Here is a 16,820-nt window from a genome sequence, read left to right on the forward strand (position 1 = left end):
TTTTTGGAAACTAAGGAAGACTCAAAATACAGGATGAAGCTTTCTTATGGAACAAAAGCTGTGAGAAAGTTGCAGTAGGGATCAAACTGTTGTTTTCGGTAAGGATAACAGGCCTGCTGCTGTAATGCTGCAAGAATCTGATCAGTGAAAGAACAAATAATTCTCATGTCTCTTAGCTGGAGACAGGAAGGTATCATGCTGTAATCCAAGCAAGGCAAATGATAATGTAGTGGATGGTGAAGTTCATTCTTAATAAGGCAAAGTTACATGAACTAGCAAGTATGCTAAGTTATTTCTCACACCTAACCAACTGTTTTTGTCTTATTATTTCCACCTGTCGGATGGTAGAGAAATTTGACATATTTCTGTTTTTATCTAAGAGCTTTCTTTTTGTCTCGAATTCATGAAGATTATGTACAGATCCAAGCTCATTCTTTAAAGGAAATTTTCTTACCTCAAAAACTCACGTCTTTCTCTTATGTATGGTGTTTCAGACTTAATATTCCAGTCTGCTTCTATCATTTTTGGGTCCCGCAATCTAACCACAGTGGATCAGATGCAAACTGTTTTCACTCTTAAAACCCAGTAGAATCTGGAACCATACTGTCAGTAACTTCTCTTAGTTTGATTTGGAGTTCATTCTCTCTGGAACCAATTTGTCTGTTGCTGCAGCCAGTCAGTCTATGCACTTTTCTGTGTACAGACTTCATAAATGTAAGTGAATCTACCTGCAAGAACTAAAATATTCTAGCTTTTCCAACAAAATCTCTGCTCTTTTGACATGTGGAAAATGCCAATGGCTAAGCAAGAGTAGCTAGTTAACCTGAATATAGGTTAATTATTCAGTAGCTACTGATTTACTTGTTTTTTCCCCAAGATGTTAGATAAGTTAAGAAGAGATAAATGAGTTATGAAAAGAAGGTTGTTAGAATTTTTTTAGGTTGGATTAAGAAAACTAGGCACTCTGCTTAAGTGTCTCTGCCTGTTTTAATCAAGGCCTAGGTTGTCTAAGCAAAACCACTGGATTACTGATTTATTTGAGAATAATAGTCACTGTACTACAGCATAAGCGTCATCTAGAAATTTGGCCCCTTCTGAGTATGTGGGGAGGCTATCTCAGAGAAACTCTGGTAATGAAATAATCTTATTTACCACTACAAGTACTTGGATATTTCTGAAGTTATAAAAGTATGTCATAAAATTCAGAAGGCAAGCAATTTACCTTTGCATCTTTCTTCAGGAATTTGTTTTTATGTAAACTTCTTTTATTAAGGCTGAAGTATATTTGGCCTCTGATCATGTTGGTGACCCTCAGCTGGATTTAATTGCCCTTTTTTTTTTTTCTTACTGGGGCTTCCAAACCTGAATAGAGCATTCCAGATGGGGTCTCAAGTGTGGAACTGAGGCACTTGCTGGCTACACCCTTCCTATTACAGTCAAAGCTGCTGTTGGTTGTCTTTCCTGCAAGGATATATCTATCTACAGTTCCCATTTTCTCCACACAAGTTGTGTCAAAATACTTAGTAATTTTTAACATGTCAACATGTAATACCTGTTATAATGTATTGTTGTTCAGGGAGATCAGAAAGACTCATGTGAAGCAAGTTAATATCGTGCATAATTAAAACTATCAGCACAAATAAAGCATATGAGAATATTTTTCCAATTATTATAATTAGAATACACAGCACATAATATGCTGGAATTTGTAGCTTTTAAAAATCACATAAATAAATTAATATATATTCCACTGTCAGTCCTTTAAACAGTTCAGTCCTTGCAGATTCTCTTTGCAATATTAAATAAAGCTGTCAAATTATCTTGAAAGACAAATGTTCTACTCTAGCAAATTCTTGCAAGACAAGGACAGTCTTAAATAGTCTTAAGAAGAGAGAGGAACATTGTCCATTCATGTATAAGATATATCAGCTTATGGCTTAAGAACATACAAGCCTTCTGATACGTCAGAAATACTAAGCCACTGATTTTTGATTCATCTAGCACATGAAGTTATTCAAGATACTACTTTTTAAAAAATTTTCTGTACTTTCAGATTCTACACCTTCATCTGAATTATTTGGTCAGCTCTTTACACCTGAAACTTTAATTTCCTTGAAATAATTTTAAAAATTATTTTCAGTTTTGGTAATTCAGAGCATACATCTACATGAGGTTGTGATGAGCAAGCTATGCTAGTGTTCAGGGCTACCCAGAGCATTCCACAGAATTCATGTCTAAATGTGATCAGTAAAGAAGCTTTGCACTGAAGTGATTTCAGTTCACAAAACTTCGGCTCATTCTTCATGGCTTCATTTTTTTATTCTTTTTAGTCAGTGCTTCTGAGCAGAATGCACTTACATCCTTTGGTATATTTTTAATTTTAAATGTGGTTTAAACCCATCTGGCACCTAAACCCAATATTCACTCACTCTCTTGCCAGCAGGATGGGGGAAAGAATCAGAAAGGATATCCCTGCTGTCAGTCCTGGCTGTGTCCCCTCCCAGCTTCTTGCACAACCTCAGCCTCCTCACTGGTAGAGTGGTACAAGAAGCAGAAAAGGTCTTGGCTCTGTATTAGCATTGCTCAGCAATAACAAAAACATCTCTATCTTATCAACCCTGTTTTCAGTACAAATTCAAAATACAGCCCCATACTAGCTCCTGTGAAGAAAATTACCTCAGGCAAAACCAGCACATTCTGTCCCTTATGTCCTACTATCTACATGATGCTGAGGTTCCATACTATTCAGTATGACCTCGCTAATCACCACCCCCTTCACATCCTTTGATATAATACACAGATGTTATTCCCTTAGTCTATGGAAGATGTCCATTGAGTTAATTTAGTCTATGACTTTGGGCTCCATCTGTTCTGGGGATCACTCAGGGCAGGAGAGGCAATGTGTTGCATGGCGTTACTGGGCACCAAAGCCAGCTCAGATCGGGTCACTGCTGCTCTGCAACTGCTGCTTGTATGGCTTGTCCTCCACTGGTTTGGGTGGTTACTGTCATGGTAATTCCTATAACGTTCAGATCATGGCTTACCACAATTTAAAGGTATATCCATTACAATCTCTATCCCTGGTCCTTTTGGGGCAGGTTATAGGGTTTAACATTGCAATGAACTCTTCCACTTGTTCCCACCCTGTCTAGCAACCAGGAGTTCCTGCTCTGGTCCGCCATTTATCTCCACGGGCTGCAGAGAGACAGTTTTCCTCACCATGGTCTTCACTACAGGCTGCAGAGGAACCTCTGCTTCCCCTCCTCCATCATAGGGTCCCACCCACAGGAGACAGTTCTCCATGGCAGTTTTCCAGTGTTTATGTGTGTGGGTCCCTCTTACAGGCTGCAGTTCTTCATGAACTGCTCCAGCCTGAGTCCCTTCCATGGCATGTCCTTCAGGAACAGACTGCTCCAGCATGGGTCACTCACAGGATTTTAAGTCCTGCCACCAAACCTGCTTCAGTGTGGGCTGTTCTCTCCATGGGGCCACAGGTCCCGCCAGGAGCCTGCCTCACGCAGGCTTCTAACAGGGTCACATCTGCCTTCCAGCTACTGCACTGTGGGGTTCTCCATGGGACTGCAAGTGGATACTTGCTTCTGCATGGACTCATCCTTCTACTCAAGTTCACACTGGCATTCCAGCCTGTCCAGTACAGCCGCACAAAAACAGCAGCAACACCCTGAGCATGTGCCAGCCCAGGCACATTGCCCAGGCACAGCACAGTGTCACATCACAGCAGCACAGCACTGCAGCGAGCAGCAAAAGCAAAAGGCAGCCACTGACAAGCACAGGACTCTACTATAGAGTCAGGCAAGTGAGCCCCATGGCAAGCACAGGAGCCTTCTCATTACCAGCTAAACAGCACTAACAGCTGTAAATTCAGTTTGTTACATTCCAGTCAAATCTGTCATTATCTCAAACCCTTCATGCTTCACACTGGGTGCCAAAAAGGACTGTCATGGTTTAACTCCAGATGGCAACTAAGCCCCATGCAGCTGTTCACTCACTCCCCTGCCAGTGGGATAGGGAAGAAAATCGGAAGAGTAAAAGTGAGAAAACTTGTGGGCTGAGGTAAAGACAGTTTAATAGGGAAAGCAAAAACTGCACACACAAGCAAAGCAAAACAAGGAATTCATTCACTGCTTTCCATGGGCAGGCAGGTGTTCAGCCATGTCCAGGAGAGCAGGGACCCATCATGTGTTAATTGTGACTTGGGAAGACAAACATCATCACTCCAAGCATCCCCCCTTTCCCTTCCCACCACTTTATATGCTGAGCATGATGTTCTGGCTGTGTCGGCTGTGTCTCCTCCCAACTTCCTATACACCCCCAGCCTCCTTGCCTGAGTGGCAGTATGAAAAGCAGACAGGACCTTAATTCTGTGCAAGCACTGCTCAGCAATAACAAAAGCATCTCTATATTATCAACCCCATCTTCAGCAAAAATCCAAAACACAACCCCAAACCAGCCACTGTCAAGAAAATTATTCCAGCCAAAACTGCATGATGACTATAGATTTCTTTTTTTTTTCCATATTTTTTAATGCTGTTTCAGCAGAAAACATTAAGCAAGGGTAAGGGTAACTTAGGATGGAAGCGTAATTTATGAGGAAGGTACAAGGATAAGCGAGGCTTGTTTGGCTACACAGCTGCCGAGGGGGCAGAATGACAGATGTAAATGAGTATGATGAAGTTGTGTCTGGATACCCTGTGTCCTTATCCTCTTCTATGTTCCACGCCTGTTGACATCTTAATTCTGTTTTAGTTGCATTGTATTTCAGAATTGCTTTGCACTCCTAGTGCTTTCCTCTCCATTTCAAGTGAATTGACACCATACCAAGCAGATTCCCAGGTGCAGCTATGGTGTGAATTGTTGCAGCTATTATGACTGGATAATTGGGGACTGCTGTAATGGGAATATTCTGAGAGACACTGGTCAAATCTCCACATTTCTGGGAAGCACTTATTTATCCTCTACTACTAGTCGATTGGTCTGTTACAAGCTAAGAAGAAAAAATTAAGCAACTACATTAATTTAAGCCATAGGCTTCCAGTACCCTAAGTCTGATGACTATTGTTGGCTCTACTGGCCATAATCTTTGATGGTTCTTGGTCTCTGAGATCAAGATGACCGGGCTTGTGGGCTCTTTGATGCAGAAAACTGTAATGAAATGGCATTTTCCATCTTTTCTCAGGGTCCTCTTGGTGTCACTGGCATTTAAACACTTCTCTGTGGGCGAAGACCAGTCTTGACCAAAGGCAATCTCATAGGTGTTGGTTTTCTGGTTTTTTTTAGAGGGATAATACCTATTTGCAGACATCTTTCCAGTCATCTGTTTCCTTCAAATAGTTGCAAACTCTGCCACGCAAGCCAGTATGATAAAATATTGTGCTTTAAATTCTAATTCATTCTTTCTAGGTGTCTGGGTATAAGGTGAACAAGAATTTATTTCATTTTTCTGTTTTAAGGCAAGCAGTTTTATGTCTCAGAGCAAGAATAAAATGTTACGTGTCACAAACAGACCTTCACATGGAAGAAAAGCTCTGAGGAAAGACATAGCCAGTGCCCCCATCACTAGCAGAGTAGAATAGTCACTAACTCATCCCCTGATGTGCATGATACACATCCTTCTCCTACAAAATAACATTGCAGGTTGAGCAAGACAGGAATGGGAGAAACTGGTGAGATTATATCCGCTCCCTTCATTGTTTAAGTAGATTACATATAGTTATTCCTGTGGTAAGCCTGCAGATACCCAGCTATAAGCCTATTTGCATGTTTCCCAAGTCAACAGAGAAAGGATTTGTCTTAGCTTGCTTGTTTAAAGCCAATATATTTCTTTACTAGTGTCAGAGTTATTCTTGTTGAAATCTCCTTCCTCGTTACTAACATAGATGAAAACAGCTGGAACTTCTGTATTCAGTAACTGAATGGATTTCATATTTAGCCAAGAAGGCCAGTGGCATCCTCGCCTGTATCAGCAGTAGCGTGGCTAACAGGATTAGGAAGTGACTGTCCCTCTATACTCAGCACTGGTGAGTGAATCCTGTGTTCAATGTTGGGCCCCTCACTCCAAGAAAGACATGGAGGTGCTGGAGCACGTCCTGTCCAAAGGCAATGGAGCTGGTGAAGGGTCTTAAGCACAAATCTTATGTGGAGCAGCTGAGGGAGCTGAGGTTGTTTAGCCTGGAGAAAAGGAAGCTGAAGGGTGACCTTATTGCTCTCTGCAACTACCTGAAAGGAGGTTGTGGTGAGATGGAGATTGGCCTCTTCTCCCAGGCAACTAAAACAACAGGACAAGGGGAAATTGCCTCAAGTTGTACCAAGAGGTGTTCAAGCTGGATATTAGGAAAAATTACTTGACTGAAAGAATGGTTAAGCATTAGGACAGGGTGCCTAGGGAAGTGTTGGAGTCACCGTCTCTGGAAGTGTTCAAAAACCAAGCAGATGTGGCACTTTGAGTTATGGTTAAGTGGGCATGGTGGTCTTCAATCAAAGGCTGGAAGTGATCTTGGTTGTCTTCTCCAACATTAATGAATCTGTGATTCTGTGATAATTGAACATCGTTTCTGTTTTTCAGAACTGAAACCTGATATGTTTAGAACACACTTCTCCAAATAACTTACAGTGTGTCAACAGTATTTTTCACTTAAGATTCTCAAAGATCAGTATTCTGTATCTTAGGCAGGAGAAAAGCATCGTATAGGAGCTGTAGGGAGTAAGTATCCAAAAACTGGTGTAATACCTTCAGAAGATGTAATACTTTTTTTCTTTAAACGGTTTTATTTGACATAAACATATTAGTAAAATTTTCTAGCATAAACTTAGTTTTGTTGGGTGCTACTACAAAAACATTTTTTTTAAGAATGTAAAATTTTCATTGCACTGTAATGCACTTCTTCCAGTAAAAATGGAATATAGTATTTCACCTACTTAAGAGATGTTGTGTACTCAGGATGTCATCACGTAGTTAGCCAGTTACTGCAGTACATACACTAGATACTTCAGTTAAATGTTGTTTGGATTAGGATTATATATCGATATCAATGCTGTCTACATGAAAATCATGGAAATTATGTGTGAGCCTTTAACACCATTTCCAATGTTTTGAACTGCTTCAACTTCTCAAGAAGTTAAGTATTGAGATTTATGTATCCCTAACATGACAAACTTTAACCATTTGGAATCTGATAATTTTGCAATGTATGGACTTTGAAGAAAACTTTAATATAGTTCAAAACAAAGGAAAAGGTCTCTTTTTCCCTTAGATGCATAATTTTACATTAGATCTGTTGTTCTTTAATATCATGTAGCAGGACAGGAACATGATGTATTTTATTTTTGTTCTGTAGATGTTCCTAAATTTAAAGATATTTTAATATTGGACTGCTTTCAGTTTCCTGAAAGCTCTAAATAGCTATACTTAAAGCCCTTCAAGAGCTTTCATCAGTTTTTATCTTTAAGAGCCCTCCTTACTATACAGTGGTTATAAATTCTAGTTTGGCAAATGGTATTGATGGTAACATGAACACAGTGTGGTGAAGTTGTTAGTAGGTGAAACCTATGTGTCTCCCTCTACTTGTACCATTCTCTCAGGTTTTTTGTTGGTTTGTTGTTGTTTGTTTTTTTTTTAACTTCCCCACCCCTACTCATAGCGGCCGTTGTACACCCTTTGGTGTAGAAGTTCTTCAGAGAGGCACTTCAGCATACTAATTTCCAAAAGAAGGTCTGTGTGGTTTCTTCATAAAGATGCCTTGTAGCCACTCCCTTGTGCGCATGCAAAGGCTTGAGGTGACCCTGCTTAAGCCCCATTTTTTTATTATGTGTTGCCTTTCATTCATCTCACCCCAGACCCATTGCTTATTAAAACTTCTCACCACTCCTTCACAGGGCTGCTGGTAACTCCCTTCCCATATCATTCCTTGTTCAACTCCCTTTTTATCTGGTCAGCCATCCTCCTGGCAAAAATACCTGCTAACTACGCCAGAAAATGTAAGACCCCAGTACCCAAGCTACAAGCCCACCAAAGGGGTCTTACTTTAAAAATATACAAGGTGCCAAAAATTCACCCACCAAATTTATTAGAGGAGCCTTCAGTTCTTTTAAAACCTTAAGAGAGTGTGCAAAGGAGAAAAGCAGGACATGTATTCTCAGTAGCAACTTTTACTGGTAAACTTTTGAAAATAAGAAAACAACCCATACAACTTAGCAAAATCCAACCCGTCTGGCACTAAGTTACCCAAAATATCAAGAAAGGAGATTAGGAGAAGAAGAAGTAAAGAAAGAGAGAGAAAAAGAGAATTATAGCTACCACCTCAAATCCAGCATAGATCCAGCTACAGCAGTTCAGAAGATGGAGGGTTCAAACAGCATGGCCAGCACATGTTGCTGCTTTTATTTGCTTTGGCCCCCCCTGTGGCCACATCTCCGCCCCCAGGCAGGACTTCCAGCCCAGGGGCCACTCTGGAGCTCTGGGTCAGAGTAAGGGGCAGTGCTCCCGTTGTGTTATCCATTTTGAGGCTCTATCCGTTCTGAGGCTTGTTTCAGGAGACAAGTTGTTGTTGTTGGGGGAGTGCTCCCATCCTGCTTTTGACTGACAGCTGCTCCGGGGCTGCCTGAGGAAGCTTGCAGGGGCTGGAGTGTAGGAAAGAGGGCGTCGCCTCACATTCCTGAAATTCAACCCGTCCCTTCCCCGTCCACACACACTTGAGTTGGTCTGAGCCAATAATTAATATAGTAATCCAGTGTCTCACAGATCCCATGTCTCCTAATCAGTTGTTACCCTCAAAGAAAGTCTTAAAGTCATACAAACCAAACTGTTGCCAGTGCCAGTTCCACAACCACTGTTGACATGCGGTATCAGTGCCCTCCAGGGGGAAGGAAAACATCACCTGGACTCTTCATTCACAGAATCTCCAGTGGACAGAGTAATGCTTTAGAACAGCATAAATGTAATTGATGGTTTATTAATTTTGTTTCTTTTAACAGTTGTACATGCTAGTTTTGTTACAACAAAAACTCTTGAGAAGTTTTGGTCTGTTTTTGAATGTAATCTTTTTGCTGATATGTATTGCTGTGTAGGGCTGCTGTGTAATACTGATATATTGTCCACCAAGAATAAATACAATTTTTAGGTTTTTGCAGGGAAAATTAGTAGGTAGACCAAAGTGAGAGAGTTGTGAAGTAGTCATTCAGCCTAAGCATCCATGTGCTGTCTGTGATATGCTGGAAATACGGAATTTCATTATGACTGTTGTTGACCAGTACTGTTCTTACATACTTAATAAACTGTCAAGACATTTCTTTTTGATCTTACGAACTTTCTTGGAAGCAGTTACCAGAAGTTTCTGATTGCACAGGTCAATTCCAGTGTGTATCTCTCTGTACTTCACCCTTCTGTGTGTTATTCTGCTATTATAGGGTTTTACTATGGGCAGTATAGGTGAATCCAGAGAATTAGCTTCTAAACTTCTTTCTGTGCCATTCAGTTAACTATTATTCCTCCCATAGATCTATGAAAATCTGGAAAAAGACTAATGAAATTCATGTTGCTAACAGAAATATTTAGCAAGTGATTCTCGTATCAGGCAGAGTCCGCCTGCCTACTTTGGCATTCCCTTGGGAGACAACAATCAATCAAATAATGCTTAGTAAGAAGCTGGTGTTCTACCATGAAAATACATTAGTATCTAGAAACTATTTGTAATGTTCTGTTTTTCCCCCATGAATAGCATGTATAACCCCTCTTCCACTCTGTGGTTAACTCACAGAAATGGTTCCTTCAAATTCATAACATAGCTTGTTTGAAGGCAATTATTCATAACATTTTTGTTTGTACAAAAATAGGAATGCTTATGTAAAGCTAGTGTATTATTGAAAATTATTTCTATTTATACTATTGTTCCGGAACCAATAATTTTGTATTACTTTTTGAAACTTAATGTTCTGAGAAGTTTTCCTTTATTGTGAAACATATTATGTTGCCACAAATTCTTAATTAGTATATTGGCTATTCATCATTATTAATAGATAAGATCTTAAGATTAGCCTTTTATTCCAGCTATTAAAAGCCTGCCATTACTGCATGTGATTATGAGATCTAGTTCAGTTTACCTTCTGTGATGTTTTGTTTAGCCTTCTAGAGGAGAAAAAAGAAATTTCCTGCTGCACTTGAAAGTAAATTACAGGCTTTCATTTTCTGCATTGAATTAAAGCCTGCTACATTATTTGATCTAGACAATAAAGCATATGTGGCTGAACAAAACTTTGCAAACTCTGGTAGCTTGAAAAAGTAAATTAGTTCAATGTGAAGTAGTCCAGGAATAAAATGAACAGTTATCTGACATATTTTATTATAAAATCTCATTTGATAAGAATAGAGCAGGTTAGACTCTTAAACCATTCTGTCTTGATATTTCAAGTCTAGAAAGCAGAAGTATTCAAACTGAGAATTTTGGTATCTTAAAGAATCTTTAGGGAATTTAACAGACAATGTGAAACTGCACAGAATATACAGAAAAGAAGTAATTTTCAGCATAGTAGCTTTGCCTAAATTCTGCCCATTAGAGTGACGAAATACTGTTCTTGTTGCATTCAGCAGCTGGGTCCCGACAGTATCTTTTTCCCACTTGGAGGGGTTAATTAGTCGTCTTTCAGAAGGTGCCTGTTTAGCTTACATTCACATCATGCAACAAGTACAAAGCAATACCATTAACAGACGGGTGTGTCCAACTGCTTAATTAGACAGAATAAAAAGGACCTTGTCAAACATTCATCTGTTTCTTGTGATACACCTGACGGCCCAATTAGGCAAGGATGACGTCTTTTCTGCTTGCAATGTGCAGTTCTTTTACTTATGTGTAGTGTCAGTGAAAAAATGGAGACACTGCATTTATTGTCATGTCTTCACCCCAGCCTGCAACCAAGCTCCAGACAGCAGCTTGCTCACTCCTCCACTGGTAGGACTGGGGAGAGAATTGGAAGGCTAAAAGCCAGAAAACTCATGGGTTGAGATAAAGACAATTTAATAGGGACAGCAAAAGCAGCACACACAAGCAAAGCAAAACAAGGAATTAATTCACTGCTTCCCATGGGCAGGAAGGTGTTGAGCCATCTCCAGAAGGGCAGGGCTCCATCCTGTGTAATGGTGACTTGGGAGGAAAAATGCCATCGCTCCAAATATGCCCCCTTCCTCCCTCTTCCCCTCTCTTTATGTACTGAGCACAATTCCATACGTTATGGAATATCCCTTTGGTCAGTTGGGGTCACCTGTCCAGGCTATGTCTCCTCCCACCCTCCCATGCACCCCCAGCTTCCTTGCTGGTGTGGCAGCATGGAAAGCAGAAAAGGCCTTGGCTCTGTGCAAGCACTGCTCAGCAATAACAAAAATATCTTTGTATTATCAACCCTCTGTTAAGCAGAAATCCAAAACATGCCATACCAGCCACTGTGAAGAAAACCAGCACAATTATAAAAATGTGTTCTTGTAGCTTCTCAGTATTGCTGTGATGTAAAAGAATTATGGTGACTGCGTCACTAACATGGTGCTAGAAAGACTTCCAGTGAATAGGAAAATATTTAAGGTTGACTGTCAACATATTGTGTACTGTGTACTGAGCTATAATAAAGTTTTGCATTTAGGATAGAGACTTAGACCAGAATAATGGAAGCAGTCCTTGGTTGGATGCCAGGTGCCCACCAAAGCGGCTCTATCACTCCCCTCCTCAGCTGGACAAAGGAGAGAATATAACCAAAAGCTCATTGAGAAGAACAGGGAAAGATGGCTCACCAGTTACCATCAGAGGCAAAATGGACTCAAGGAAAATTATTTGATTTATTGCCAATCAAATCAGGGTAGGGTATTGAGAAGTAAACCAGGATCTTAAAAATACCTTTCCCTCACCCTGTACTTTATTCCTGATTCTCTACTTCCTCCCCTCCAGTGATGCAAGGGTATTAAGAATGGGGATTAACATCAGTTCATTACACATTGTTCCTGCTGCTGTTCCTTCTCAGGGGGACAACTCCTCACACTCTTCCCCTACTCCATTGTGGAGTCCCTCCCTCCTGCAAGAGACAGTCTTCATTAATTTGTCCATGAGTCCTTCCCATAGGCTACAGTTCTTCCACAAACTGCTCCAGTGTGGGGCCCTTCAGTGATGTGCTGTCCTTCAGAAACTTCAGAATGCTCCAGCATGTGACCCCTCAGGATTACAAGTCCTGTCAACAAATCTGCTTTTTGCATGGATTCCTGTCTCCGTGGGTCTGACAGGTCCTACCAGAACCCTGCTCCAGGGCTTCCCATGGGGTCACAGCCTCCCTTAGGCATCCACCTGCTCTGCTGTGAGGTCCTCCACAGGCTGCAGGTGGATATATGCGCCTCTGCGGACCTCCATGGGCTGCAGGGGGACATCTTGCCTCACTGTGGTCTTCACCATGGGCTTCCAGGGAATCTCTGCTTGGGCACCTGGGGCAGCTTCTGTGCCTCCTTCTCCACTGATGTGTCTGCAGGGCTGTTTTTCTCACATATTCTCCCTCCTTTCTTCTGTGACTGCAATTTGCTTCTGCCCAATAACTTGTTTTTTCCCTTCTTAAATATGTTATCCTAGAGGCACTACCACTGTCACTGATGGGCTTAGCCTTGGTTAGCAGTGATTCCATCTTGGATCCGACTGGATCAGACATAGGGAAAGCTTCTGACAGCTTCTCAGAGAAACCATCTGTATAGTCCCAATCACCTGCACCCTAAACCTTGCCACACAAACCCAATACACCCACCCCTCCTCTCTGACCTGTCCTTTCTGAACAGCCTGTAGCCATTGATGGCTGCACTCGAGTCATGGGGGTCATCTCACCAACTTTCAGTAATGGCAACTAGGTTGTAGCCTTCCAGTAGCATGGAGGCTTCCGACTTCTCCTGTGGACATATTTATCCTGTGGGCATCCATTTTAATTGTTATAATCTTTAACATGTAAATGTTTTCTATGAAGTTCTTTTCTTTTACTTTTGTATCCTTATTTTTGACAGGTGTGGTGGGTCCTGAAGTGCAGCCACTGCTTAAAAATGTAGGGTTTAGTTGACATGAGACTCTGACAATCTGTTGATTAATCTGAAAAAGGTTTGATCAAGAATTTATCAGTCTTTCCGAATACTTCAGAAGAAGCAGTTAAATCTGTCAGGTGCCACAGACCAAACCTGGAATTTAAACCAAGAATGGTCCCAGTTGGCAAGGTCCTGACCCTATCCCCCTGACCCTATCCCATAGTTATATACCTGTTTCCTTCTTTGCACTGGATACATTTCAATGCAAAGTGAATTAGAGGTAGTTGGAGGAAGGAAGTGCAGAAACCCAGCCTTGAATCAGTTTAAACTGCTGTGGAACCTAGCTCTGAAAAGAGAGTCTGCTGTTGACATCCAGGTTTGTTGTCAAGCAAGGAGAAGATAGAAAATGTTTTGGCACAGTAATTAATTTCTCCTACTATATAATGGTATGTCCCTGAATTTTTTATCATGATTTTGTCTCAAAAAAATATTGTAGGATTTTTGGGGGGAGGTTGTTATTTGGTGGTGGTGATAGGGATTGAAGTCTGATCTCTTCCCTGTCAGCCATATGGGTCTCATGTGTTAAACTAAAAAAAAAAAAAAATCACTCGCATAGGTCATTCTAAATATTTATAGATTTTTTTTTGCATATAAATCTCTTTTATTATGCATGATAATGGTAGTAATTTTTGTAGCTAATATAGATTAATAGAGATTAAGGGCAGTAAAATTTTATATCACAGAACATTTGGCTTACAGATTAGTAGTTGTGTTTGCTCACTGTGATTCTTCACAGACGTGTACAGTCTTCTGTTTTGAAGGTACCAGGTGAACAAGAACCTGCCTCATCTGGTTATTATTTTCACTAGTTAATCATCCACTACTTAAGAGAAATATTAAAAAAGGGGGGGAAAAAGGCTGATTCACAATTTAAAATTCATTTTGGCTTGTCACCAGTCAATTGTATTGTCATTCGTGCTGTGCAAAATTCAGGAATCTGCAGCTCCCAGTCTGTATTTCCTATGAGAGCATGTCATCCTTGGTTGTCTTTCTGATAAGTTTTCTTTATCAGGCATTTTCCTTGATTCTTGAGCCATTTCTGTGTTCTACCCAAATTTCCATTATTCCTTTTAAATGTCAGGGCCATGATCATAGGCCCTTGTCCACTGTGTATGTATTTCTCTATGATATTAGTGTCAAAAAGTTTCTTCTCATATTTTAAATAATGGTTGCTTTAATGCTTTCCACTGAAGGTTATTTAAGTTCCTTTTTCTCTAAGACTTATTAAATGCTTTTCAGAGTTGGCTTTCTGAATTAGACCCCTTCATTCTGTGGCCTCCTGGAAGTTTGGCTTTGAATGTGAATCTATAGAGATTTTAGTGTAATTCAGTAAACCAGATTAAAAATGGTTTTGAATGATGACCAATTATTTTCAAGCTGAGAGAAGATTTGCTGCTGATTTTTCTGAGTTATTCCTAAAGTGACAAAACTCAGATATATGTTTCTTCATATTTAAACAAAAGGTATTTTGAATGTAAGATAAAAATAATATAAAAACCCATTTATACTAACTCATATGCTAGTAGGTTGAAAAAATTTTGACTGATACCAGGATTGGTGTTAGATAATTTTAAAATCTAAGAAGAGATAAGGGACAAATTAGTGTGCTAGTATAAGTGACAAAATAAAAACATCAGTGTACTAACGTTTTAATTTTTTGTCTTAATTTTATTCAGAGATCACAATGCAGACATCAGAGACTGGGGCGGATACAAGTTCGACTGTGACTTTACAGACATCTGTGGCTGGCCAGGCAGCAGTGCCCACACAGGTAGTACAGCAAGTACCAGTTCAGCAACAGGTACGTGGCTGTTAGTTTTGGGAAAATTAAAAAACAAAAATTCAGAATGATAGTTCTTTACAATGTAGTGAAGAACTTGGTTTTGTACAAGACTGCTAAATGAACTCTTGTTCTGCTTTTATTGATTTTTTTTTTTTGGAATTAAAATAGCTGGAGAAAGGCAAGCTGTTTTCAGGATCTGTTCTACTAGAGCCCCTGACAAGCTCTAGTAGTAATTCTAACTGTAGTTCGTTATGGACTTCATGCAGTAGCTCATAGAAATGTACTGTATGTTACTGAATATTTACATTTTTTTCATTAAATAATAGATATGTGTCTTATATTATTGACTGTATCATTTCTCCATCCATTTGGATTTCCAAGAAAGTGCAATACAAATGTAAAAATGGAAAGCATTGTCCTTTGCATCTCTAGGCTTGACTCCCCACAGATCTATGCACGATGTCATGAAAGTATTGGTGGTAGGATAAACAGTAATTCATAATGTGCATTTGCCAGGGAAGGAAGAATGCTTTTGTAGCAACCAGCACAGTGCACTCTTCTATTACATGAAATAGTCACTCCTATGGAGCACCCATGAGCTTTGGAAGAAGTGGTGGCAGAAGAAAATGGGGAACTAAAAAGGAAAAGTATGGAGGTACAAAATGGGCACTAAGTGTGATAGCCATTATGGCTGTCCAAGACTTTTCCAGAATACACAGAAATTAGCTGTCCGTGTGATGGGTACTCTAGATGACATCTGTTGTTGTTTTTCATCAAAAATTAACTTTACAGTTTCAAAATCAACAAAATAAGAACTAGACATAAATTATTAAATATTGGCATTTGTTTCTGTGCCAGTGGAACGCTTTTCTCTAAATCAAATTCTTCAGCATTTTCTGAGTTCTCAATTTCCAGTGCATTTTCAGGTATGTGTTCCAGAGTCTCAAACATTTCACTAATATTTTTTTCCTGATGCACAGACTCAGTTTCTAATGCCTCCTAGTTCCATTACTATAGTATGAACTTAGCTAGCCTTTGTAGAAGATTTTATCTGTAACCCTTTTGTAGGGTTTGTGTAGTGCAAGACTTTTTTCTTTGTGAAATACAATCTACATGATTTGTTTGTTTTTTATTTTCTAAATGATAACAGTTGCTATCATATGATATCTACATGATAACAGATGTTTAATAGATGTAATTTATATGACTTGCTCTTATTCAGCCTTTCAGATACAAGATGGCAATTTGGTAGTGCTACGTGGTTGCTTGTTTTCAGCATATAAGATTTACATACAACGGTCTAATATTACATACTGAACTTGTGAAGTACTGATCAATGTGAGAGATGGAAGACGGGTAGCCAGTTCGTGGCATATAGGATACTTTATAGTGTTGCAGTTCTAATAATTGTCTTGATTGAACTCTAAGGACAAGTTAAAAAATGAGCAGGACTTTGATTTGTTAAATTTGCTTGTGCAAAGTTTCTACTTTTTTGAAAACTTTTATGATAGAATGGGATCCTTATTTGCTGACTGGAGATGCCCACTGTGAGGGGGCCTCAGGCCCAAGAGTTAAAGTCTTTGGCATTGGGCGTGTGACTGCCAGAGAGTCTTGTGAATGGTCAGCCTGGGAACTTTCCTTAACATATTTTCCCGCATAAATAATGCGTTAATCTTTGTCACCAATTGTCTACATTTTTCCTGAAGTTATTCCAGTTGTCCCTTAATAATGTAACGCTCATGTCAAAGCATAGAAGCCCAGGAGCAGATTGGATTTTTCCTTCTTTGATTATATCTTAATAAGAACAGCAAACAGAATTTTTTGTTGTACTACCTGAGTATGTAAAGCTGTCCCTTGATAAACTTTACATACATCTCCTTTAGTACTGCTACTTCTGGGTGTTCCCTTGCATTGAATACACCATCATTATAT

The 16,820-nt window shown here is 39.8% G+C and overlaps 1 protein-coding gene across 3 annotated transcripts in view; it reads left to right on the forward strand.

The window, feature by feature from the left end:
* RFX3 (regulatory factor X3) overlaps positions 1 to 16,820 on the forward strand; it is a 102,890-nt gene that overhangs the window by 34,234 nt on the left and 51,836 nt on the right. For all 3 annotated transcript variants that reach the window (XM_051788409.1, XM_051788411.1, XM_051788410.1), the window contains exon 2: positions 14,782 to 14,906. In XM_051788409.1, the coding sequence (XP_051644369.1) occupies positions 14,790 to 14,906 (117 nt within the window). In that variant the 5' untranslated portion in view covers positions 14,782 to 14,789. The remainder of the gene's footprint in view (positions 1 to 14,781; positions 14,907 to 16,820) is intronic.

Source organism: Manacus candei, unplaced genomic scaffold, assembly GCF_025592945.1.
Source record: "Manacus candei isolate 608988 ecotype Guabito, Panama unplaced genomic scaffold, ASM2559294v1 h1tg000024l, whole genome shotgun sequence".
Lineage (NCBI taxonomy): Eukaryota > Metazoa > Chordata > Aves > Passeriformes > Pipridae > Manacus > Manacus candei.